At 37.7% G+C, this 26,211-nt stretch overlaps 1 protein-coding gene across 1 annotated transcript in view; it reads left to right on the top strand.

Moving 5' to 3' along the window:
* Positions 1–26,211, top strand: part of LOC126278799 (neural-cadherin-like) — a 232,353-nt gene that overhangs the window by 155,598 nt on the left and 50,544 nt on the right. Inside the window, exons 16-18 of the mRNA XM_049979072.1 lie at positions 5,246–5,451; positions 5,534–5,676; positions 5,838–6,098. Of these exons, the coding sequence (XP_049835029.1) occupies positions 5,246–5,451; positions 5,534–5,676; positions 5,838–6,098 (610 nt within the window). The remainder of the gene's footprint in view (positions 1–5,245; positions 5,452–5,533; positions 5,677–5,837; positions 6,099–26,211) is intronic.

Genomic DNA, 26,211 nt, shown 5'->3' with positions numbered 1-26,211 from the left:
CCCCTTATATTTCAACATATGGTTGGTGTCAGCTTTACAACCATCATCATAGCTATTAACGACTGTGCATCCTCCATGTTCCCAACTTTATAACACTTGATGATGGCTGTAAAGCCAAAATGAGTTAGCTTTTCAAAGAAATTTAAATATGATCATGACTGTAAATTTTACAGTTTATTTAGATATCAAAGTGAACAATCTTCTTTGATGTTTAAAGCAATCACATTTCAGATCATATTGTAGCAATACCAGCTGGTGCAACTACTCATGGAGGCCCAGCATGGGCTGTAATTATCCCATCACAACAAAACTTGGTAGGTATGGTACTATGTTAATGAAAAATCAATTTACAGCAGAAAAAAAGGTTCCAAATAAGCCTCCAGGGGCAAATATGGCAATGTACATCATCTCATTGACATCTCTGGTGCTCGTATTGAACAAATTGTGTAAGCAGGACTTAATAATAAAATCAACCTTATATCTTTCTCACTTTTTCGACCTTTTTTGCTCACATCATGTGTCTAATCCATTAAATGGAAACATCATTCTTGGATTCACGGTGCTAGATTTACACACGATGACCAAAATTGAATCTCATTTTTTTCTAGTGTAAATGGGTTTTACATTAACACATGAGATTATCTACCACGATTCACTGCCATATGCTAATTACAGCCCACTTTGGACTTCTGTGAATACCTGCACTTTAATTACTGCATAACTACCCAGTGGTTAGTGTATTTCGGAGAACCCAATGTTACTGGGAAGACATCCCATACACCTTAAACAATTTTCTAGTTCATACTGGCTTCCACATGACAATTACTTTTCTGAATTTTTTTTTTTTTTTTTTGGGGGGGGGGGGGGGGGGGAGGAATATATTAAAAATCCAGTATTTAGATTCCCATCATGTACTTCACAAGATCTGCCCATGCTTATTAACACCTACATCCAGAACATCATTTATACACAATAAAGCACTTACTATGTTATTTTTTACCCAGTGGTATCCCATAAGTTGCCAGGTGCTGAGCCCTGTATGCCCGTGATGACTGCAAGTCAAAGTTTGTTCTACTTGGAGCTCCAACACATGGATGCATCCGCTGTGATGCTGTTCACAATGAAGCAGACAAGCCCATCTCCTAGCTGCATAATGTGGTTATACCATGCAACATAGCCGAGCAAATAATATATGTCTGCGTCGACATCTGCATACATACTCTGCAAGACACCATACAGTGCACTGCTAGTCATTTTCCTTCCTTCCCCATTCACAAATAAAGTGAGGAAAAAGTGAGTGTCCATATGCCTTCATACAATCCCTAATTTCTGTTATCTTATAAGATATGTTTGTGGTACTTACATGAAACTTTTGTTGGTGGTAGGGGTATCATTCTGCAGTCAAATAAAAATGCTCATCCTCTAAATTTTCTTAGTAGTATTCCTTGAAAAGAATTGCCTTCCCTCCAGAGATTTCCCTTTCCATTCCCAAAGCATCTCTGTAATTTGCATGTTGATTGAACCTATGGGTAACAGATCTATCAGTCCACCTCTGAATTGCTTTGGTGTCTGCCTTTAATCTGATCTGGTGTGGATCCCATGCACTTTAATAGCATTCAAGAGCAAGTCACACTAGTGTTCTATATGCAGTGTTCCTTACAGAGGAACTACACATTACTAAAGCTCTCCCAATAAACCTAAGTCAACCATCTTCACTACAATCCTTACGTGCTCATTCCATTTCATATCACTTAGCAACATTATGTTAGATATTTAATTGACCTGACTGTGTCAAATAGCACACTACTAATGATGTACTTGAACATTATGAGATTGCTTTTGCTACTTACATACATTAACTTACATTTTTGTATGTTTAGAACTATCTGTCATTCATCAGACCAACTTGAAATTTTGTCTAACTGATCTAGTATCCTTCTACAGACACTCAAAAATGACACCTTCCTGTATACCACAACATTAGCAAAATGCTACAGTTTGCTGTTCTTCCTGTCCATCAGATCATTCATGTATATAAAGGATAATAGCAATCCTATCATACTACCCAGGGGCACACCTGGTGACACCATGTCTTTGATGAACACTAACTATTGAGAACAATTTACTGGGTCCTATTACTTAAGAAGTGTTAAAGCCAATCACATATTTGGGAACATATTTCATATCCTCATACCTTTGTCAACAGTATGCCGTGGGCCACCCTGTCAAATGAATTTTGGAAATCTAGGAATACGGAATCTGCCTGTTGATCTTCATCCATTTTTCATAGGATATGATGTGAGGAAGGGTCAAGCTTAGTTTCACATAAGTGATACTTTCTAAAATCATGCTCATTTGTGGTTTTGTGCTTTTCCTGTCCCCTTAGGTACTAGTCACATTATTGAGACACTGGATAGCATTGAGTATGGCCCTTCTGAACCCCTTTATTCTCTATTCATATGTCACTCTTGGGATCATAAGCAACATTTGCAATAGTATCAAGGAACAAGGCCAAAATCTTGCCACTGTTGAATTCAATAGGTAGGAATAGATATTTCTCCTCCTTACAATGGATGTAACTTCTTGCCACAAACAGTGTATACAAAGACAAAGCAGAAGTGGACATATAAGCAGATTTACCAAAGTCTTTATTAGCAAGTTCGGCCATATGGTAGGTGCGAAAAGCAATAATGTCTCTGTCAACGAAACTTTCAAGTCCAGGAACATTTGGTACTCCAGAACCTACATGGACAATAGCTACAGTGAACCATCCATTACCATGACCAAAAGAATCATTAATATCTAAACTAAAATTAAGACGACAACCACAGAAAACAGAAGGTCCATCCAGCAAGGCTTGAGAAGCGACAGAATTGACTGGTATACAGTTCTTCTTTTCTCCAGCTGTTGTTGCAAATTTGATGTTCTCGATAGTTTTGTAGACTGTCTGTTTCGAACGGCGACGGTATCTTCTGTACGGCAAATGCTGTTTCTGAATGAGAAACAAACTGCCTTCCTTTTATACAGAATGTAGATAGCATTACTCCTACCTACTTTGTGTAGTTGTTCTGAAATGCTAATCATTTGCTTATCCAAGCAGTCGTGCCAATTTGACTTTTGTCTCGTGTTGATTTCATGGATTGTCACTTTTTATGGTCAGAAGTGTAGATATCTGGTAGCATTTTTCTAAAGTTATATAAATTTGAAGAATTGGATAAAAACAACAATTCAGTTGAGTAAGAGAAGAGCTTGTGTATTTTCCAAAGTTGTTGCATCCCTCCTTATATCTTCTGTCACTTGATTGACCCACCTATAAATACATAATTGATGTTGAATTGTAGAAGTGATTCACAGCAATGTTACATTGCAGAAGGTGCTTCACACATCACACAAATGCTGCTTGTTTTAGGGTGATTCTTATTAATTATACATGGTAGAGAATGCTTTGTAACGATGTTTCATGATAGAGGATACTATGTATCAATATTGCATGGCAGAGGGGTATACATAAAAAAATTTTCATGGAAGAGGGTGATTTGTACAATTTTTTGAGGTGAATGGTATGCCACACCAATTGTGCATGGAAGAGGGTGCTTTGTAAGGGTGCTACATCCCAATGTTTCACGGCATAGAGTGTATTCTATCTACATTGCATGCCAGAGGTTGCTTTGTAGTGATTCTATGTTGGTATAGACAGAAAAATGTCACACAGAAAATTTAGGTGAAGCTGGACTGGCAGTGGGAGTAGCTCGTGCCATATTTTGTTGCAGACTGGCAGGCCACACCGTACTGTCACTGCTGTTGGGTGGCTGGTAAGCGGCTGTAACTCATGCCAAAATGGTGCTGTAGTCAGGCAGAATGGTTGGTGTTGCAGCTTGCACCTCATATCATTGCCACAAGATGTCACTCTAAACACCAGTCACATCAGTTAAATATGGAATGGATAACATTCATGCCTAATGAGGACTTTCCTAGCAAATGCTGCTTGCATCATTTAAGTTGTTTGAAAGTGATGCTTTTCAATTACCTGACGTTGTTCCATGAATTTTTATCATAACTCTTCACAGTGGCCAGTCAGCAAAATAACTGCTACATCAGACAAGTGGTCCCACTATAGATGCTTACTGCTACCCATGCAAAGGAAGGGCACATTGCTGCATGATAGACCACCCTATGGCACAACATGCAACTGAACATAACATATTTGATTTCAGTGGCTGCTTCACAAACCTGGACCTTCAGGATCCTCCTCTCCACCATCAGGTTTTATGTACTGCACAGATGTGTGTTGTCATTACAACACATTCTCTGGTCCCAAAATTATCACGGGCTTATCCTCACTGTGTGCTGTCCTTTGCCAATGCACCTGCCCGTCTTTCCTTGTCAATGCTCCTCTCCTTTTCTGCTCTCCATTCCCAACCCACCCCTCGCCCCTAACTCCCTGCCCCACAACCTCTCGATGCTGTGCCTGACAGTTTTGCTGTGCCTCCCTATAGTTCCTACAGGCCACACCAGACAGCATTCTTCTCTACCCCCACCAATATCCTTTTATTGCTCCCTCTTTCCAGCTGTATTCAAGACTGCTGCTTTGATTCAATGTGACAATTGCATTCCAGCTTGAGGTGGCAGTCATGTGTGTTTGAGGTGTGCTTGCATGTGTGAATATGTGTGTGTGTGTGTGTGTGTGTGTGTGTGTGTGTGTGTGTGTGTGTGTGTGTGTGTGTGTGTGTTTTCTTTTCTGAAGAAGGCTCTGATCAAAAGACAAATGTGTAACAGTATTTTTTTGGTGCTTGTTTGCAACCCTTTATGGTGAGTAGCAATCTATCCTTTCCCTAATATTGTTGATATTCAAATCTGGAGTTTCTGTTGTTTGATTTTAATAACTTTGGATACTTTAATTTCTTTTATTTCTTCATATAATGTTCTTTACAGCAATAAGAAAATTTATTTTATACTAATGTGATGTAATGTGTAAAATAAAGAATTTAGAGGAAAGTTTTTTGGTTTAACTGATTTTTTCAAATACTGTAAATTGTGTTTCCCGTCAATGTCAATCATAAGCAGTGATTTATCATTACCAACAGCTAGAAAGATAGTCGCTTCTCTTATTAAAATGTACGCTATAATAACAAACTCAAATGATATTGCTTACTTTCCACATGGTGAGTAAAAATTAAATCTATAAGTTGTACATATAATAACTACACCATACCATTTTATCTTACTACTTCCATTCTTTATTCAGGTGTTCTTGCCCAGATGGATATGAGGGGCCACGTTGCCAACAGATGGGAATAAGTTTCCAAGGAGGCGGCTGGGCTTGGTTTCAGGCAATTCATCCACAAGCTGAAAATCACATTAGTCTTGAATTCCTTACAAATAAAGATCATGGTTTACTATTTTACAATGGCCCATTGTCTTCTGTCATAATAGATGAAGTTATTATGTCAGGTATATTACACTTTCGATCACATCAAGTCAGAAGACATATTCTCATTATTTTGTGACCTCTCTACAGGTTTTCTAATTACAGACTATATTGCACTGGAGCTACAAGATGGTAAACCAAGACTACTTTTTCATTTTGGATACAGTACTACTGAGTTATTTATAAAAGTAAAGAAAAAGTTGAATGATGGAATGTGGCACCAAATGGATTTATTTTGGAATTCAGAGGTATAGTTATCTAATTATATTTATAATTAGAGCTTTTCTACTGTAGTAAAATAAAAGAAAGTCTGATACTTGGGATTGGCAATTTAAAATAAAAAGTCTTTTAGGTCTATAGTAAATGTTGTCAATAAAGTATATTTATCTAACAAAATCTCTTGTTACAGTATGTTCATCTCATATTGGATTATTGTAAATCAGCTGATGTTAGGGAAACAAACAACATGACAACATCATTTTTCAATGGAACAAGTTGCATGGTTAAGGGGAAATTACCTATATTTGGAGGGCACCTGACTTTAAACAGCCCTCTGCAGATTGGTGGCATTTACTGGGATGAAACATCACAGGAAACATTTAAATGGAATGCAAGTCCAAATGCTGTTGGTTTCACAGGATGTATAAGGAATCTTTATTATAATGGGCAGGTAAGTTTTTGGCAGAAAATATTCTGACATTATAGTTTTTACATTCACATCAAACACTATTTTAGACATATATGTACATTTCAATTCACGCAAAACATGCTTTCCAGACTTATTTTGTTCTCTGTACTGGAACATTACAGCTGAAGTAGTGAAGACATTTACAATGTCACAACTTTAGAGCAACAAATGACATCATCATCTTGGATTCATGTAAAAATTCAAGAACTCTTTCATTGGTATTTATTATTTCACATTCATTGAAATTTGGTGAAACCATTAGTGGGTACATGAAATTATCCTTATCATGTGGTGTCTTCCCTCAGCAACTGAAAATTGCAAAAGTAATACCACTATATAAAAAGGTGATCATCAATGTATGGGTAACTATAGGCCTGCGTCTCTGTTGTCAGGGTATTCAAAATTTATTCATTCTTCGACAAGAATAATATTATTTCTGGATGTCAACATGGCTTCAGATCACAGCAACCAATTGAAACAGCCACTTTCAATCTGATAAATCATATCTTAAATGCAGTGGACAACCACAGAAATATCTCAGGTTTATTCTTGGATCTAACAAAAGCTGTTGATGTGATTGATCATTCTGCACTCCTGAGGAATCTCAAACGGTATGGTGTAAGAGGTGTGTCAAATAAGTGGATTAAGTCATATTTGGAATATCGCTCTCAGGTAACTGAAATTAAGTACATGGAAGGAAATCAACTCCAGGTACACCTTTCAGAACCATGTGTACTCAGTCATGGTGTTCCACAGGACTCCATTTTAGGCCCCTTTCTTTTTTGGTATACATTAATGATTTCCCACCACACATTAGGGATTCTAAAACAGTATTGTTTACAGATGACACCAGTGTATTGACTGAAGGGAATAAAGAAGAAAATCTTAATGCATCTGCAAAAGATATTACAAAAGGAGTGTTTGAATGGTCTACCAGAAACAGGTTAATAGCTAATCCCCAAAAGACAGTGCTAAAGAATTTCCACACTGATCAAAATAAAAATACTTCCAATGAAACTAAATTTCTTGGGATTCATGTCCACAAAAATCTTAAATGGAGCACTCATATCACATCCCTAAATTCAAAACTAGCAAAAATGAGCTATGTAGTAAGAATTATTTGTAACAATACTAGTGCAGAAACAGTTAGGGGTGTACATTCAATACTGAAGCACAGTATCATTTTCTGTGGAAATGTACACCAGCCCATAACAGTTTTCAGGAAACAAAAGGCAATTGTAAGGATAATGAAACAAGTAAGCAGCAGAAAACCATGAAAACCTTTCTCTAAAGATCTAAAGATCCTACCCCTTCCCTGCATTTATATACTGGAAGTAGTCGTGCATGTCGAAAAAAGCATACTGAGTAAAGAAAAACTTTTTCCTCAAAACAAAAGTGTCCATGATTACAGTACCAGATCAGACAGTGACATATATGTTAATCATTGTAACACCACATTATGCCAAAAAAGTATATATCATGCAGGAACAAAACTTTACAACAGATTACCAAGACACGTAAAATCTCTTCCTGACTACAGAGCTTTAAAAAGTCTGTGACAGCCTACCTTCTGAAAAACTGCTACTATTCAATCTCAGAGTATCTTATGCAAGAAAAAATGTAATTTATGTCTATAATTGTAGAAATAAGTTATAAATATAGAGTATTTTAAAAATATTTGTAATTATTAACTGTATAGATCCAGTTTGTTATAAAAAATTTAAATAATGTATGTTTGACATTTGTAAAACCAATAGCTAAAAACGTTTTCTGTCCAATATCCTGTGTACAATATATGTACTGAGAAAGAGATTTATATGGACAAATGAATAAATAAATAAAAAGATGAAAATGTTGGATATAGTCCACTGACCTAAAATTGAACTCAATCAGATTACAACTTTTTTTCCCCTAAGAGCACAGTCTGTGCTGCCTACATAGAGCATTTTCTCATGTCTTTCAAGTAGATGAACACTTCATTTCTGTGTTTATAAACTTGAAATATTACCTACTTATAAGACTCAGTAACAAAATTACATCACAATTGTAAAATGTGATACCACTGGCATGTAGGTACATAAAATGTAATTAGGTATAATTTGGAATGTTGAGCTGCTAGCAGTACATGATTAGAGCTTTCAGGGCTTTGATTATTTATCAGCATGCTCCAAAATGGGACACATTTCACCCAAAATGCTTCCCACCCTACTAAAGTTGTATTCCGTTGCCCACCCAGCCTATACAACATATAAGTCCATCTCTTTTCCATTCCCACACCCATCCCCTTGTAACAGGGATAGTATGCCTGTGGATAACCAGGTGCTAGATCTATCCAAACTACTCATCAAGTACTTCCTGCTCTGGTCCTGTCACAGGATTGTCCTAGACCACCGGAAAAGGCAAGGTCGCCTGTGAAAGCAGCCAAGTCATATACCAACTCTTCAGCAATCACTGCACAGCTTTTTATGTTGGTGTGACAACCAACCAACTGTATACTAGTATGAAGGGCCAACACCAAACTGTGGCCAAGAGAAAAGTTTACCACCCAGAGGCACAACATACAGCTCATGTGGTGTGAGAGAGGAACCTTCCTTACACTTTGCCAAGATTTAAAAAGGCCAGTGGAATCACACTCTTTGCTCAGCATCCTGAAGGTCTTACTAGGACCTTTGCTGATACACTCATATGGATGACCTCACACTTTTCATTATTTAGGGTCAATTGTCAATTTTCACACCATACAGACAGCTTTTTTAAAATTGTTTAGCAATTTCCTTTGATCTTCTAAGGACTTTATTAAATGATGAATGACAGCATCGTCTGCATACATCCTAACACAGCTGCTCAGGTTTTCTCAGAAATTGTTTATATAGATAACAAACAGCAGAGGGCCCACAACACTATCTTGGGAAATGCTAGAAATCACTTCTGTTTAGCTCGGTGACTTTCCATCAGTTACTACAAACTGTGATCTCTCTGACAGGAAGTCATGAATCCAGTCATACAACTGAGACAATATTCCATAAGCATGCAATTTCGCTACAAGTCACTTGTGTGGTACAGTGTCAAAAGCCTTGCGGAAATCTAGAAATGGAGAATCAATTTCAAATCCCTTGTCAGTAGCACTCAACAGTTTGTGTGTGTAAAGAGCTAGTTGCGTTTCACAAAAACAATGTTTTCTAAATTCATGTTGGCTGTGTGTCAATAGACTGTTCTCTTCAAGGTAATTCATAATGTTTGAACACAATATATTTTCCAAAATCCTGCTACATATAAAAATTAATGATATGGGACTGTAATTTATTGGATTACTCCTACTCCCTTTCTTGAATGTTGGCTTGACTTGTGCAACTTTCCAGTCTTTGGATATGGATCTTTCATTGAGCAAGTAGTTGTATATGATTGTGAAGTATGGAGCTATTGCAACAGCATACTCAGAAAGGAACCTAATTAGTTTGCAGTCTGGATCAGAAGACTTGATTTTATTAAGTGATTTAAGTTGCTTCATGACTCTGAGGACATATATTGCAAGCTACTTACATCGGCAGTTGTTCTTGATTCAAGTTCTGGAATATTTACTTTATCTTCTTTGCTGAAGAAATTTCAGAAGGCTGTGTTTTATAGCTCTGCTTTGTCAGCACTGTTGCCAACAGTGTTTCCAGTGCTATCACGCAGGGGAGGCATTAATTGTGTCTTGCCACTAGGATACAACCAAAATCTCTTTGTATTTCCTGCCAGGTTTTGAAATAGAGTTTCTTTGTGGAAACTATTATAAGCACCCCACATTGATGTCTGTTCTAAATCTTGAGCTTCTGGAAAATATCACCTAACTTGGAGATTTTGCATTTGTTTCAATTTGGTATACTTTTTTCATTATTTCTGCAAGTGTTCTGACCCTTTTGTGTTCCAAGAGGGATCAACTCCATCGTTCATTGATTTATTTGGTATAAATCTCTCAATTTCTGTTGATACTATTTCTTTGAATTCAACTCACTTTTGGTATACACTTACATTGTTAATTTGGAACAAGTGGCAATTGTTTCTCAGGAAGGCATCAAGTGAATTTTTATCTAATTTTTTGAATAAGTATATTTTTAGTTATTTTTGGAGGGTTTGGGTGTTACAATACTCAGTCTCGCTATGACAACCCTGCGTTCACTACTCCCTGTACCAGTTTTGATGCTTCTTATTAGCTCTGGATTATTTGTTGCTAAAAGGTCAAGTTTGTTTTAACAACATGGGCTCATGAATTAACTGCTCAAAAAAATTTTAAGAGAATGCATTTGGCACAATTTTGGATGATGTTTTATGCATACCTCTGTATTTAAACATGTATTTTCGCCAACATGTTGAGGGTAAATTAAAGTCACCACCAGCAATACTTCTATGAGTCAAGTACATGTTTGAACTTAAACTTAAATTTTCTTTTAAGTGTTCAGCAAATGTATCATTTGAGTTGGGAGGTTGGTACAAAGGATCCAATAATTATTTTGTTTCAGTAGCCAAGAATTACCTCTGGCCATAGTAAAAGACAGCACTGACCACTGTCATTGGAGACTGCAGGTGGCCTTATGGCTGTGAGGACCTAGCAAAAAAAGTTGTTGAAGCTGTTAAAATTTTAGCCAATTACTTGTCCATTCCTATTTTGATATGAATGTAGCAGTATTTATCTAGGGTCGTCTGGCAACATTATGACAGTTAGGTCCCATTACAAGATGCATCTAAGTTGTACACCTATGTGGCAGCGCACCAAGCACACAAATTTGGAACTGCAGAATGGTACTGATAAGCCTGTTACGTTACATGATTCCTGTGGGATATATCTGTTGTGAATCAGCACATGCACACTAGATGGCACTAACACATGGAACTTTGTTGTAAAGTCATTCTTACAGACTAAGAATATTTTATAAAACAAATTATTAAATTATATCTAAAAACAAAGATGATTTGACTTACCAAACAAAAGCGCTGGCTGGTCAATAGACACACAAACAAACACAAACATACACTTGTGTTTGTTTGTTTGTGTGTCTATCGACCTGCCAGCGCTTTTGTTTGGTAAGTCACATCATCTTTGTTTTTAGATATATTTTTCCCACGTGGAATGTTTTCCTCTATTATATTTAAATTATTAAATTATATACTTAGACAGAAAGCTGATCGCCATATTAAAGAAAGATGCAAGTAAAATGGAAAATATACTTACTTTTCTTTGCACGCAATTAAAAAACCCACTTGGTATGCACAGTTTTTCTGAATTGACACTTCAGTTCAAAGACAAGCAGATGCAACAATGCTCTGTGAAAGATCCTCAAGAGACAGAGAAATAGGGAGAAAATGGGAATCATGTGCATCAGAAAGCAAAATACACGCTGAGACAATTATATACAATCAAGCTATGAGCTTAAGTATGATGAAATTTCTTAAGAAAACTTAAGGTTTTACTGCTCCAGAGGCCTCTGATGAAGCTCTTATCCAAGAGTCTTCAGTTTCTGAAACCAAACCAGCTTCAGGGTTGAATGAATGTATTACCCTTTCTGATACAGCATCAGAGCAGGGTGAAACTGCCGTGATCTGAGATTGTGAGCCAAATGAAGACTTCAAAAGTGATAATCAAGAGCAAACTGTTTGTATAAGAGAGTCATTTATAGAATTAGATCCAGGAAAGTAGGTATTTCCAGTAATATATTCATAGCATCATGATTAAATTCAAAATAGTCCCCAACAGAACCTAGAGAAACCTGATAAAAGTTTCACCAAAGATACAAATAAAAGACATTTTACTAAATTTCATTTTACTAGAAAATTGAGTAATGGTGAAAAGCAACATTGAAGATGGTTAGCGTACTCCATATCTCAAGACAAAGTTTGTTGCTAACCATGTTGACTTTTCTCACATTTGCATATACAGATGGTAAAAAAAGGATGTTGTGACTAGAAAGATCTGAGTAGTATATTGCAAAGGCATGAACAAAGTCAAGGACACATGGAGTTCATGATTAGATGCATGGAATCATGTAAAGGAATCAAATACGGAAGACTAATAGATGAGGCAAATGGGAGACTGAGCGGGGGACCACAAAATTATTGGTATAAATTGAGCAAAAGATTGATCAATATTATAGAATACTTATACTAGAGGGAAACATTCCACATGGGAAAAATATATCTAAAAACAAAGATGCTGTAACTTACCAAACAAAAGCGTTGGTATGTTGATAGAGACAATAAAAAACACACACATAAATTTCAAGCTTTCACAACCCAAGGTTGCTTCATCAGGAAAGAGGGAAGGAGAGGGAAAGACGAAAGGATGTGGGTGTTAAGGGAGAGGATAAGGAGTCATTCCAATCCCGGGAGCGGAAAGACTTACCTTAGAGGGAAAAAAGGACAGCTACACACTCGCATACACACACACACACACACACACACACACACACACACATACACACACATATCCATCCGCACGTATACAGACACAGGCAGACAGACGTAAATGCAAAGAGGTTGGGCAGAGATGTCAGTCGAGGCGGAAGTACAGAGGCAAAGATGTTGTTGAATGACATGTGAGGTACGAGCAGCGACAACTTGAAATTACTGGAGGTTGAGGCCTGGTGGGTAACGGGAAGAGAGAATATATTGAAGGGCAAGTTCCCATCTCTGATAGGTTGGTGTCAGTGGTAAATATCCAGATAACCCTGACGGTGTAACACTATGCCAAGATGTGCTGGCCATGCACCAAGGCATGTCCACCTTATTACCAACAAACACTGTCTGCCTGTGTCCATTCATGCGAATGGTTACCCAAGCCTGCCAGCCCAAAGTTTGGTATAGATTTATTAATGACATCTTCATGATCTGGACTCACAGTGAAGAAGAACTCCAGAATTTCCTCTCCACCTCCTTTGGTTCCATCAGATTCACCTGGTCCTACTCCAAATCCCAAGCCACTTTCCTTGACGTTGACCTCCATCTGTCCAATGGCCAGCTTCACACATCCGTCCACATCAAACCCACCAAGAAGCAACAGTACCTCCATTTTGACAGCTGCCACCCATTCCATATCAAACAGTTGCTTCCCTACAGCTTAGGTCTTTGTGGCAAATGAATCTGCTCCAGTCCTGAATCCCTGAACCATTGCACCAATAACCACAAAACAGCTTTTGCATCCTGCAACTACCCTCCCAACCTGGTACAGAAGCAAATAGCTAGAGCCAATTTCTCATCCCCTCAAACCCAGAAGCTCCCACAGAAGAACCCCAAAGGTACCCCACTTGTGACAGGATACTTTCCAGGACTGGGTCAGACTCTGATTGTGGCTCCAGCAGGGATATGACTTACTCAAATCCTGCACAGAAATTAGATCCATCCTTCATGAAATCCTCCCCACTCCACCAAGAGTGTCTTTCCTCTGTCCACCTAATCTTCGTAACCTCTTGGTTCATCCCTATGAAATCCCCAAACCACCTTCCCTACCCTCTGGCTCCCACCCTTGTAACTGATCCCGGTATAAGACCTGTCCTATGACCCTCCCACCACCACCTACTCCAGTCCTGTAACCCGGAAAGTGTACACAATCAAAGGCAGAGCAACGCGTGAAAGCACCCACTTGATTTACCAACTGACATGCCTACATTGAGAAGCCTTCTATGTGGGAATGACCAGCAACAAACAGTCCATTCGCATGAATGTACACAGGCAGAGAGTGTTTGTTGGTAATGGGATCACCCTGTGGCTAAACATGCCTTGGTGCATGGCCAGCACATCTTGGCACAGTGTTACACATTCTGGGTTATCTGGATACTTCCCACTGACACCAACCTATCAGAACTCCGGAGATGGGAACTTGCCCTTCAATATATTCTCTCTTCCCATTACCCACCAGGCCTCAACCTCCGCTAATTTCAAGTTGCCGCCACTCGTACCTCACCTGTCATTCAACAACATCTTTGCCTCTGTACTTCCACCTCGACTGACATCTCTGCCCAACCTCTTTGCATTTACACATGTCTGCCTGTGTCTGTATATGTGCGGATGGATATGTGTGTGCGTGCGAGTGTATACCTGTCCTTTTTCCCCTCTAAGGTAAGTCTTTCTGCTCCTGGGATTGGAATGACTACTTACCCTCTCCCTTAAAACCAACATCCTTTCGTCTTTCCCTCTTTCCTGATGAAGCAACCTTGAGTTGCGAAAGCTTGAAATTTATGTGTGTGTTTGTGTGTTTTTATTGTCTCTATCAACATACCAACGCATTTGTTTAGTAATTTATAGAATACGTAGCTTCTCACGATCTGGCCTTGAGAATCCCTTAACCTTCATGATAGCAGAGGCAGTGGAAATTTTATAGATCTATTTAAATTGTTATCCAAATATGATCTAACACCAAAAGAGCACTTGAAGCGTATTAATAAAAAGCAACTTTGTCAGCATTATCTGAGATGTGACACACAAAATGAATTAGTTACATTAATGTCCAAATCTGTTATCAATGAAATTATAAACAACATTGACACAAGCAAAATGTTATGCCTTCATGCTCGATTGTACCAGGTATTTGAGCCATGTGGAACAAATGTCAATAATATTAAGATATTTAATTCCTCAACTGGACAGACAGAGGAACATTTCGTTGGGTTTCTTGCCATCACAGAAGCAATGGGAGAGTATTTAACAAATGCCATTTTAACGAAACTAGAAAATAATCGTCTAGACATCCAAAACTGTTGAGAACAGGGATATGATAACAGTGCCAATATGGTTGACATTAAGAAGGTGTTAGAACAAGAATACTCAATATTAATACACGAGCGTTGTTCATGCCGTGCAGATGCCATTGTTGGAATTTTCTTTTGCTAGATGCCACCAACACTTCTACAACAGCTAAAATGTTTTCATCTTCATCAGTCAACTTCATATTCTTTTAAGAAAATCAAGCAAGCCTTGGGATCTTATAAAAAGTAAATGGAAATTGACATTGAAACCTCTGTCTGAAACACAATGGGAAAGTAGATTCAGAGCCATAAAAGCTATATGTCATCAAAAGTGTGAGTGATCTGAAAAATAAAACTGATGATTCAGAAACTTATTAGCGACTGTGAAGCAGTCTTAAAGGAAATGTTAATGTTTGAGTTTATTGTTGCACTACACATGTTGTATGGGGATTTTACTATGTGTCAATAATATAAGTAAACTACAGCAATTGGTTCAAGTGAACTTGAATGTCACTATTGATATTTTACATTCGTTTCGTGATTGGATTCAAGAATTCAGTAACACAGGATTTGAAACAATATCACAGAGGCTTGATTGTTTGTAGAAAAAAGTAATTTTGAAATTGAGTCTCAGTTTACAGACTAACACAGAAAAAAAAAAAAAATGTTTGATCATGAACAAGCTGATGAACCTATACAATCTGCTAAAATGCAGTGCAGATGTACTTTTTTTTTACACAATGATAGACGCTATAATCACAGGCCAATGATGGAAAAACTTTTTTGCTGAAAATACATCATTCTTATGTTTATGATACTTAAAAAAACTGTATCACCCACCATTTCTTCACATTTTACAGTTAAATTTATTAAAGTAAGCGATTTTTAAAGAATTTAACAGCTTATATACAGTTAAAATAATTTTAAAAAATAGGTTTAATGAACTTAGCTGATGTTAGTAGCACTGCTGAAAAACATTTGCTGGGAAAAAATGTTGATTCTATTTTTTGGTTAACAGAAGGTGTTTAGTGATTTTTCAGTTTCTCCTGGTGTATTTCTTGTTTGAACAATCCATGGGTGTACTGAAAGTCCATAGTTTCCAACAGGCACAATATTTTGGCGATCAGACTTGTCACCATCGTCAGATGCACTGATGAAGTGAACCTTCATCAGACCACCTGACGCTGGCGACAATTCTGATTGCCGGAATGTTGTGCCTGTTGGACACTATGGACTGGCAGACCACCCATGGACTGTTTGAGATGGTGTCTTGTTTACTGTCAACGTAACCTCACTGACCCATTTCCTGTACATGTGCTCAGTATGAGGTGCATTCAAGTTCTAAGGCCTCTGATTTTTTTTCTAATTAACTACTCACCCGAAATCGATTAAACTGGCGTTACTTCTCGACGTCATCGCCCTGCAGATGTACACATTTTTCACAACGCTGACGCCATGATTCTATGGCAGCGGCGAAGGCTTCTTTAGGAGTCTGTTTTGACCACTGGAAAATCGTTGAGGCAATAGCAGCACGGCTGGTGAATGTGCGGCCACGGAGAGTGTCTTTCATTGTTGGAAAAAGCCAAAAGTCACTCGGAGCCAGATCAGGTGAGTAGGGAGCATGAGGAATCACTTCAAAGTTGTTATCACGAAGAAACTGTAGCATAACATTAGCTCGATGTGCGGGTGTGTTGTCTTGGTGAAACAGCGCACACACAGCCCTTCCCGGACGTTTTTGTTGCAGTGCAGGAAGGAATTTGTTCTTCAAAACATTTTTGTAGGATGCACCTGTTGCCGTAGTGCCCTTTGGAACGCAATGGGTAAGGATTATGCCCTCGCTGTCCCAGAACATGGACACTATCGTTTTTTCAGCGCTGGCGGTTACCCGAAATTTTTTTGGTGGCGGTGAATCTGTGTGCTTCCATTGAACTGACTAGCGCTTTGTTTTTGGATTGAAAAATGGCATCCACGTCTCATCCATTGTCACAACTGACGAAAAGAAAGTGCCATTCATGCTGTTGTTGCACGTCAACATTGCCTGGCAACATGCCACACGGGCAGCCATGTGGTCGTCCGTCAGCATTCGTGGCACTCACCTGGATGACACTTTTCGCATTTTCAGGTCGTCATGCAGGATTGTGTGCACAGAACCCACAGAAATGCCAACTCTGGAGGCGATCGGTTCAACAGTCATTTGGGGATCCCCCAAAACAATTCTCTCCACTTTCTCAATCATGTCGTCAGACCGGCTTGTGCGAGTCCGAGGTTGTTTCGGTTTACTGTCATACGATGTTCTGCCTTCATTAAACTGTCGCACCCATGAACTCACTTTCGACACATCCATAACTCCATCACCACATGTCTCCTTCAACTGTCGATGAATTTCAGTTGGTTTCACACCACGCAAATTCAGAAAACGAATGATTGTACACTGTTCCAGTAAGGAAAACGTCGCCATTTTAAGTATTTAAAACAGTCCTCATTCTCGCCGCTGGTAGTAAAATTCGATCTGCCATACAGTGCTGCCATCTCTGGGATGTATTGACAATGAACGTGGCCTCATTTTAAAACAATGCGCATGTTTCTATCTCTTTCCAGTCCGGAGAAAAAAAATCGGAGGCCTTAGAACTTGAATGCACCTTGTACAATGTCTAATCGTGGTTGTAAAAATTCTGCTGACAGTTTTTGTTATATTTGTGGTGAATTTGTGATTAAAAAACACCAAAGAAACAATACAGACTTTGTGATAAAGGTTATCTATTATACTTTTGATCTAAACTTGGGCACCATGTAAGATATGTTACGTGTGTGTTTGAGATCTGAGAAAATGGTCCAAAAAGGATAAAAAAAGCCTTTAGATTGGCTGTTTCTATGATATGGAGGGAGCCTAGAAATCATTCTGATGATTGCTACTTTTGCAGTGCTGATATTACTGGTCATAATCTAAAAAAAAGAAGATAACAAGCTACCCTAACCTTCTATCCGCCATCCGACCAGTAGGGCATGGTGTAGATCAGCCAGTTTCTGAACCCCCAGATGATTTAAATTCTATTCCAAAAAAAGTATTTTCTGATGTACAGTGTGGTTTAGATTAACCAAATGATGATGAATTCCATTGTAATACAAAAAGTATAGAGCCCAAATTGTTTACTCAGACTGAGCTTAACGATTTGGTTAGTGATCTGTGCTCAGAGAAAGAAAAAGCTGAATTGCTTGGCTCTAGATTAAAAGAAAAGAACTTATTGGAAGTTGGAACGAGCATAAACATATATAGGAAGTGAGAGCAGCAATGTTCCAAGTTTTTTCCACAAGAAGGTGATTTAGTGTACTGCTCAGACATTCCTGGGCAATACAAAAAGGAAGATTGGAGGCTGTTTATTGATTCATCCAAAACTAGTTTAAAGGTTGTTTTATTAAAAGTAACATGCATGCTCCTTGGTCAGCAAGGTGGCTTTACCAAATTTCCATGTTTCTTGTGTGAATGGTACAGTAGGGCTAGGGATCAACACTGATGCACAAAGAACTGGCCTGTGTGGGAGTCTTTAAAACCTGGTAAAAAGAACATTCTACGCGTAACCTTGTAGATCCAAAAAACATACTCCTAGCACCTCTACACATAAAGTTAGGCCTAACGAAACAGTTTGTAAAGGCTTTGCCTAAAGGTGGACCAAGTTTTACGTATCTCTGCCAAAACTTTCCACACCTTTCAGAAGATAAACTAAAAGGAGGCGTCTTTGTCAGACCTGACATTAGAAATTTGGTGTTTGATGTTAACTTTGAATCCACAATAACCTTAAACGAGAAAGAAGTATGGTTATCATTCAAGCAAGTTGTTTCAAGGTTCTTAGAACATGAGAAACACCCAGGATATGTTTCTATTATAGCTACAATGTTAAAGAAGTTTAAAACTTTAGGATGTTTAATGAGCCTGAAAGTTCACTTTTTGAACAGTCACCTTGATTACCTCCCAGAAAACATGTGAGATGATCATTAGGAACAAGGAGAGCGTTTTCACCAGGACATTAAAGTGATGGAAAAATGCTACCAAGGCTCTAGGAACACCAACATGATGGGGGACTACTGTTGGTCACTTCACCGAGAAGTTTGGCAAGTGACTCACTGTAGAAAAAGTTACACAAGAAGCTTCAAAGGAAGAAGAGAAATAAAATACAAACCAATTCCAGCTGACAAGTGAAACCTCTATTAACACACATCATTGTTTTAAGTAGCTTACTGTAAATACAAACCATGCTTATGTTGTAACAAAGCATTTCATTAATTTCCCCATTTACCATAGGATTCTTCTACTGTATAAAAAAGCATATTGTTCGAAAACTATGGGTAATACAAAACAACTAAGGCCAGATTTGGATTCACCTCATAAAAATCTATAAGATCAGCTATCAAAGTAAAAAAAGTTTTGAAAAAATTTTTGTTGGCCTTTGTAATTGACACTGAATGTCAATTCAAAGTGTTCAATGAATATTTTGAATGATGTGGTTTAATTTATAATATGAATTATTTTAAACTGTTATCCAAGGAAAACCTTCACAAACATTTTACTGATTAAGTACAAGACTTCAAGAAGGTGAAAATAGTGACATACAGCCAGTAAAACTTTCAACTTCTAAAATCCAACCTACAGGATTCAAGCAAAGGTGCAAAACAACTTATTCAGTACATATTAGAAAATAATTTAGGAGAAGTATATCCAAATCTTTACATAACAATCAGAATAATGCTCACATTTGTGGTCAATACAGTGTCCGCTGAGAGAAGTTCATCAAAGTTAAAACTGATTAAGACATACTTAACAAGCAGAATGTGCCAATAAATACTGTCTTTGTTGTCAGTACTATCAAGTGAAGCAGGAATAACAGCTGGTATTAACTATGACGTAACCTCAAAAAAATTCAGTGAGGGGAAAAGCCAGAAGTTTTGTTTATTTTAATGTGTGGTTGTTTAATGTAGTTTTCGTCATTGAAATAATACTCATATATTATAATAGTAAAATTTATGTGTAATTATTATTGCCATATAATTCAGCTCATTTAATTTAACATTTTCTTTCTGGCTCAAAAGTTAAAGGGGCCTCGCAAAGTTGATTCATTGCTGACATTCAGTTTTTGCCTAGTGCCACCACTGACTCAGAGGGACTACCTACTTCAATATCACTACAAGATAGACTTCTTATAAGAGCAGTAAACACACACTTGCCAACTGTGTGTAGCCCATTTTTTCTCAACACCATCAGATCCTTAGAAAAAATTTCGGCTAAACTTATTTCTGGCTTTAAACAGCTTTTCACTGCATATAACAATTTGAGCATCAGTGCTTTCTATTACTGCTTGGAGCTCTGCTTAGTTTCCCAACACAGCTATGCTAATTTACAACTGTTATACCAATGGTTCCTGAACCTACGTTCGTTCTGCATGCTTTGAGACTGAAGCCCTTTTTGTGTTTCCCCAAGACTCTCTAACCTAAAACAACCATCAGTCCTCACCACACAGCCCCTGCTACCTGTGCAGCTGCTTCCTGCATGTACTGGACTCCTGATGTATTCAATGGAACCTGAAAACCAGTCACCCTATGCTGCAAATCAAGGGATCTGCAGCCTACACACTTGCAGTTCACGATCAAAATCACAGCAGTATGCTGACAATGTAACTTTCATAAAATTGAATCATATGAATGTACACCATCGTCTCCTTCTGGAAATAAGAAGCTTATACATTCTCTCAAAAATAAAAGCTTATCTTCCTTTGATGGTGTTTCCAAAACATTACTACAATTTTGTTCCTATGTAATAAGCCCAGTCTTATGTGAAATATATAATGCATCACTAACTCAAAGCATTTTTCCAGAGAGACTGAAATATTCAATAACTACCAATCTGTTTCACTGATTACATCATTCTCCAAAATTTTTGAAAAGATGATGTAACAGACATATCCATAGCAAATCACATTTTTGGGTTTCAGAAGAGTTGCTCTACTACTAAGAATGCCATTTACATATGCACTCACCAGATTTTACAAGCATTCAGTAATAAAATAGCTCCAGTTAGTATGTTCTGCGACTTCTCTGAAACATTTGATTGTAAGAATCACAGTATTCTTCTGGGTAAATTGATGTTTTATGACACTGATTGTATAGCCAACCTGTGGACAATGTCACATCTAACCAAATGAATGCAGAAATTTGAACTTAGTAATTCAAGCAGGATAGCCACAGGACATAATTCTGCCTGGGAAGAAATCAATCTTAGGTCCACAACTGTTCCTCACATATGTAAAATATCTTCCATTTACTATACAACAAGCAAAATTAGTTCTTTACACAGATGACATTAGCATTGTAATCTGTCCAAGCATATGGTCAGAAATAGAAGAAATGGTAAACAAGGTTTGTAAAAGTACCATTGACAGGTTTTCTGTGAATGGTCTGACCCTCAGTTTTAAAAACGCATGATACATTCAGTTCTTCATATTGAGAGGTACTACACCAATGATAAGTGTAACATGTGAAGAGGAAATAATAAATAGGTTGGAAACTTGAACATTCTTAGAATTAGTCCAGTTTGACGAGAATTTAAACTGGAAAAACACTTTTTTGACCTCCTAAAACAACTTATTTCAGACTTATTTGCACTTAGAATCATTGTAAATTGTGGGGAGAGACAAATCAATAAGTTGACATATTTTGCATATTTTCATTTAGTAATGTCATATGGAATAATGTCTTGAGGTAACTCATCTTTAAGAAACAATACAGGTATTACGAAAAGGATAGTTGCTACTCACCGTGTGGTGAATATGCTGACTCAGCATCTCCACTGTATTGTGAGTAGCAACTATCCTTTTCACAATATTGTTAGAGTCCATCCTGGAATTTCCATTGTTTCATGTTTAAGAAAGACGGTCTTCTTTGTACAAAAATGTTCTGTAAGAATAATATGTGGTGATGCCCTAAGATCATCTTGTAAATGTCTGGTTAAGGAGTTGGGCAATCTGATTATGTGCCTCACAGTATATTTGTTTCCTTGTGAAATTTGCTGTAAATAATCCATTGCTGTTTAACAGGAATAATTAGGCAGATAATTACAATACCAGAACGAAAAATTATATTCATTCAAATTGTGGTTGTCTTTAGCACAAAAAGAGGTGTGCAATGCTACAACAATAATTTTTTATCACTTTTATCACTCAGAAATGTAAAATGTCTGATAGACAACAGAATAAAATTTGAAAACAAACTGAGAAAGTTTCTCCTTGACAACTTCTTCTATTCCATAGAAGAATTTCTGTTATTGTAATGTGTAAAAGGTGCTGAGTAGGTATAACTAACTCACATCTGTATAGCTTTTTCCTTTCTATGGAAAAAACTTGGAAGCGGTGTTCTGTATTTAACCATACATATGAATTAATTATCACTGTGAATGTAAAATTACCCATTCAACATAATTATGATGTACCATGCAAAATGATCCATGGAACAAGTAACTAACTAACAAAGCAACTTAACTTTACAAGATGTGTAGGAAGGAACCTTAGGATACGTTCAGCAGACAAGAAATCTCTAATACGAACACATTTGACACTATATTATCAGCTCACTTCAAATTTGATCGCTCTTCTTTTATATGTACTAATATTTTCACAACTTTTAAAAAACAATTATAGTTTTAACTTGTTTTCTATTCCTTTTAGCAATTATTTCTGTATTATACTCCTAAGAAGTACATTTGGACATTATTTTTTATTAGCAGCAAAACTTGAAAAATTGTCATGGACAGTTCAAAGTATGAAGCAGTAGAATACATGAGGTAAGAAATGCCTATGCCGCATACAAACAACCAAATTATAACTATTCCATGCTCTGTTAAAGGGATCGTGAATGTAATTAAGTCACTAAAAATTGGGCAATCTCAAGGATTTGATAAAATTAATATGATAACTGAAAGTCCTGGATGGAATATAATGTATATAATGGAAAAAGAAAAGATGACATAGGCTTATAGCTTTGGTGTGCTCACTCCAGCACAGGTAAAGGGGATGTACATGTTGCACACAGTGATGTGGGGGACTGAACTGGGAAGCAGCAGATAGAACAGAGGAAGAGAAAGAATAAAGGAGAGAATGTTGTGTGTGCAGAATGAACGAAGTGAGGGTAGTGGGGACAGAGGTGGAATTGGTTGTGGGACATGGACTAATGAAGATTGAGGTCACGCTGCATTGTGTACTTCCACTGGGCACTCAACTCTGTCCTTGGTCACAATTTCATAGCGGCTAATCATTCAGGTGGACAGCTAGTCAGTGGTCATGCCCACAATAAAAGGCTCTGCAGAAGGTATAGCAGAGTTGGTGGTCCTGACACAGATAGAACTATGGGTAGGACTGTGGTAGAGTTGGAATAGGATGTAGTACAGGGTGGATACATAAGACAAGTTTTGCCTAAGTATCTTCCACAGGGCTATAATCTGTGTGTCAAGTGTTTGTGTGAGGATGTAGCATAAGACTGAACCATAATATTTTGAAGATTTCAAGGGCAGCATAATATCCCTTTTGTGAGAGGTGGGAAGGACTGTGAATAGGATGATCTTCATTTATGGTTAATTGCAGTCCTGCTGGTTTAGTTAGTCTAGTTAATGGGTGATGTGTAACCAGTGGGATGGAGGATTAGGAGCCTGAAAACTAGGTTTCGAGGGGTGGGGGGAGTTGTCACAGCAGGGACATTAAATACCAGCATATGGACATGAAAACAACATATTTAAAAGTCAAATATTTTTTCAGGTTTTGACATGTGCAAAAGCACAGTTATTCCAATTGATAATGGCTGCAATGTTGAATAGCTGAAATTGCAATAGTGGATTTTACAAATAAACAGTTTTACTATCGAAGGTGATTGTAATGTCATTTAAAAAGTTTTATGTGACTGGATGCCACCTAAGAGAAGTGAATATGTAATGTTTGTTTATTCTGTAAATAGCAATTTATTTTGTTGTAATACAATTGAATTGTCCCATACCACTTGCACAATTATGTACTTAACAGATGTTGTTGTTGTTGTCTTCAGTCCTGAGACTGGTTTGATGCAGCTCTCCATTCTACTCTATCCTGTGCAAGCTTCTTCATCTCCCAGTACCTACTGCAACCTACAACTTTCTGTATCTGCTTAGTGTATTCATCTCTTGGTCTCCCTCTACGATTTTTACCCTCCACGCTGCCCTCCAATGCTAAATTTGTAATCCCCTGATGCCTCAAAACATGTCCTACCAACTGATCCCTTCTTCTAGTCAAGTTGTGCCACAAACTTCTCTTCTCCTCTCCCCAATCCTATTCAATACCTCCTCATTAGTTACGTGATCTATCCACCTTATCTTCAGCATTCCTCTGTAGCACCACATTTCAAAAGCTTCTATTCTCTTCTTGTCCAAACTAGTTATCGTCCATGTTTCACTTCCATACATGGCTACACTCCAAACAAATACTTTCAGAAACAAATTCCTGATACATAAATCTATATTCGATGTTAACAAATTTCTCTTCTTCAGAAACGCTTTCCTTGCCATTGCTAGTCTACATTTTATATCCCCTCTACTTCAACCATCATCAGTTATTTTACTTCCTAAATAGCAAAACTCCTTTACTACTTTAAGTGTCTCATTTCCTAATCTAATTGCCTCAGCATCACCCAATTTAATTTGACTACATTCCATTATCCTCATTTTGCTTTTGTTGATTTTCATCTTATATCCTGCTTTCAAGACACTGTCCATTCCGTTCAACTGCTCTTCCAAGGCCTTTGCCGTCTCTGACAGAATTACAATGTCATCGGTGAACCTCAAAGTTTTTACTTCTTCTCCATGAATTTTAATACCTACTCCAAATTTTTCTTTTGTTTCCTTTACTACTTGCTCAATATACAGATTGAATAACATCAAGGAGAGGCTACAACCCTGTCTCACTCCTTTCCCAACCACTGCTTCCCTTTCATGCCCCTCGACTCTAATAACTGCCATCTGGTTTCTGTACAAATTGTAAATAGCCTTTTGCTCCCTGTATTTTACCCCTGCCACCTTCAGAATTTGAAAGAGAGTATTCCAGTCAACATTGTCAAAAGCTTTCTTTAAGTATACAAATGCTAGAAACGTAGGTTTACCTTTTCTTAATCTTTCTTGTAAGATAAGTTGTAAGGTCAGTATTGCCTCACATGTTCCAACATTTCTACGGAATCCAAACTGATCCTCCCCAAGGTCCGCATCTACCAGTTTTTCCATTCGTCTGTAAAGAATTCGCGTTAGTATTTTGCAGCTGTGACTTATTAAACTGATAGTTCAGTAATTTTCACATCTGTCAGCGCCTGCTTTCTTTGGGATTGGAATTATTATATTCTTCTTGAAGTCTGAGGGTATTTCGTCTGTCTCATACATCTTGCTCACCAGCTGGTAGAGTTTTTTCATGAGTGGCTCTCCCAAGGGTATCAGTAGTTCCAATGGAATGTTGTCTACTCCGGGGGCCTTGTTTCGACTCAGGTCTTTCAGTGCTCTGTCAAACTCTTCCCCCAGTATCTTATCTCCCATTTGTCTTCATCTACATCCTCTTCCATTTCCATAATATTGTCCTCAAGTACATTGCCCTTGTATAAACCATCTATATACTCCTTTCACCTTTCTGTCTTCCCTTCTTTGCTTAGAACTGGGTTGCTATCTGAGCTCCTGATATTCATACACGTGGTTCTCTTCTCTCCAAAGGTCTCTTTATTTTTCCTGTAGGCAGTATCTATCTTACCCCTAGTGAGATAATCTTCTACATCCTTACATTTGTCCTCTAGCCATCCCTGCTTAGCCATTTTGCACTTCCTGTCGATCTCATTTTTGAGACGTTTTTATTCCTTTTTGCCTGCTTCATTTACTGCATTTCTATATTTTCTCGTTTCATCAATTAAATTCAGTATTTCTTCTGTAACCCAAGGATTTCTAGCAGCCCTCGTCTTTTTACCTACTTTATCCTCTGCTGCCTTCACTACTTCATCCCTTGGAGCTACCCATTATTCTTCTACTGTGTTTCTTTCCCCCATTCCTGTCAATTGTTCCCTTATGCTCTCCTTGAAACTCTGTACAACCTCTGGTTCTTTCAGCTTATCCAGATCTCATGTCCTTAAATTCCCACCTTTTTGCAGTTTCTTCAGTTTTAACCTACAGGTCATAACCAATAGATTGTGGTCGGAGTTCACATCTGCCCCTGGAAAGGTTTTACAATTTAAAACCTGATTCCTAAATCTCTGTCTTACCATTATATAATCTATCTGATACCTTTTAGTATCTCCAGGATTCTTCCACGTATACAACCTTCTTTTATGACTCCTGAACAGAGATATAT

This window comes from Schistocerca gregaria, chromosome 6 (genome assembly GCF_023897955.1).
Source record: "Schistocerca gregaria isolate iqSchGreg1 chromosome 6, iqSchGreg1.2, whole genome shotgun sequence".
NCBI lineage: Eukaryota > Metazoa > Arthropoda > Insecta > Orthoptera > Acrididae > Schistocerca > Schistocerca gregaria.
Note: the sequence above shows the minus strand (reverse complement) of the source record. Positions and strands in the feature narration are given on the sequence as shown.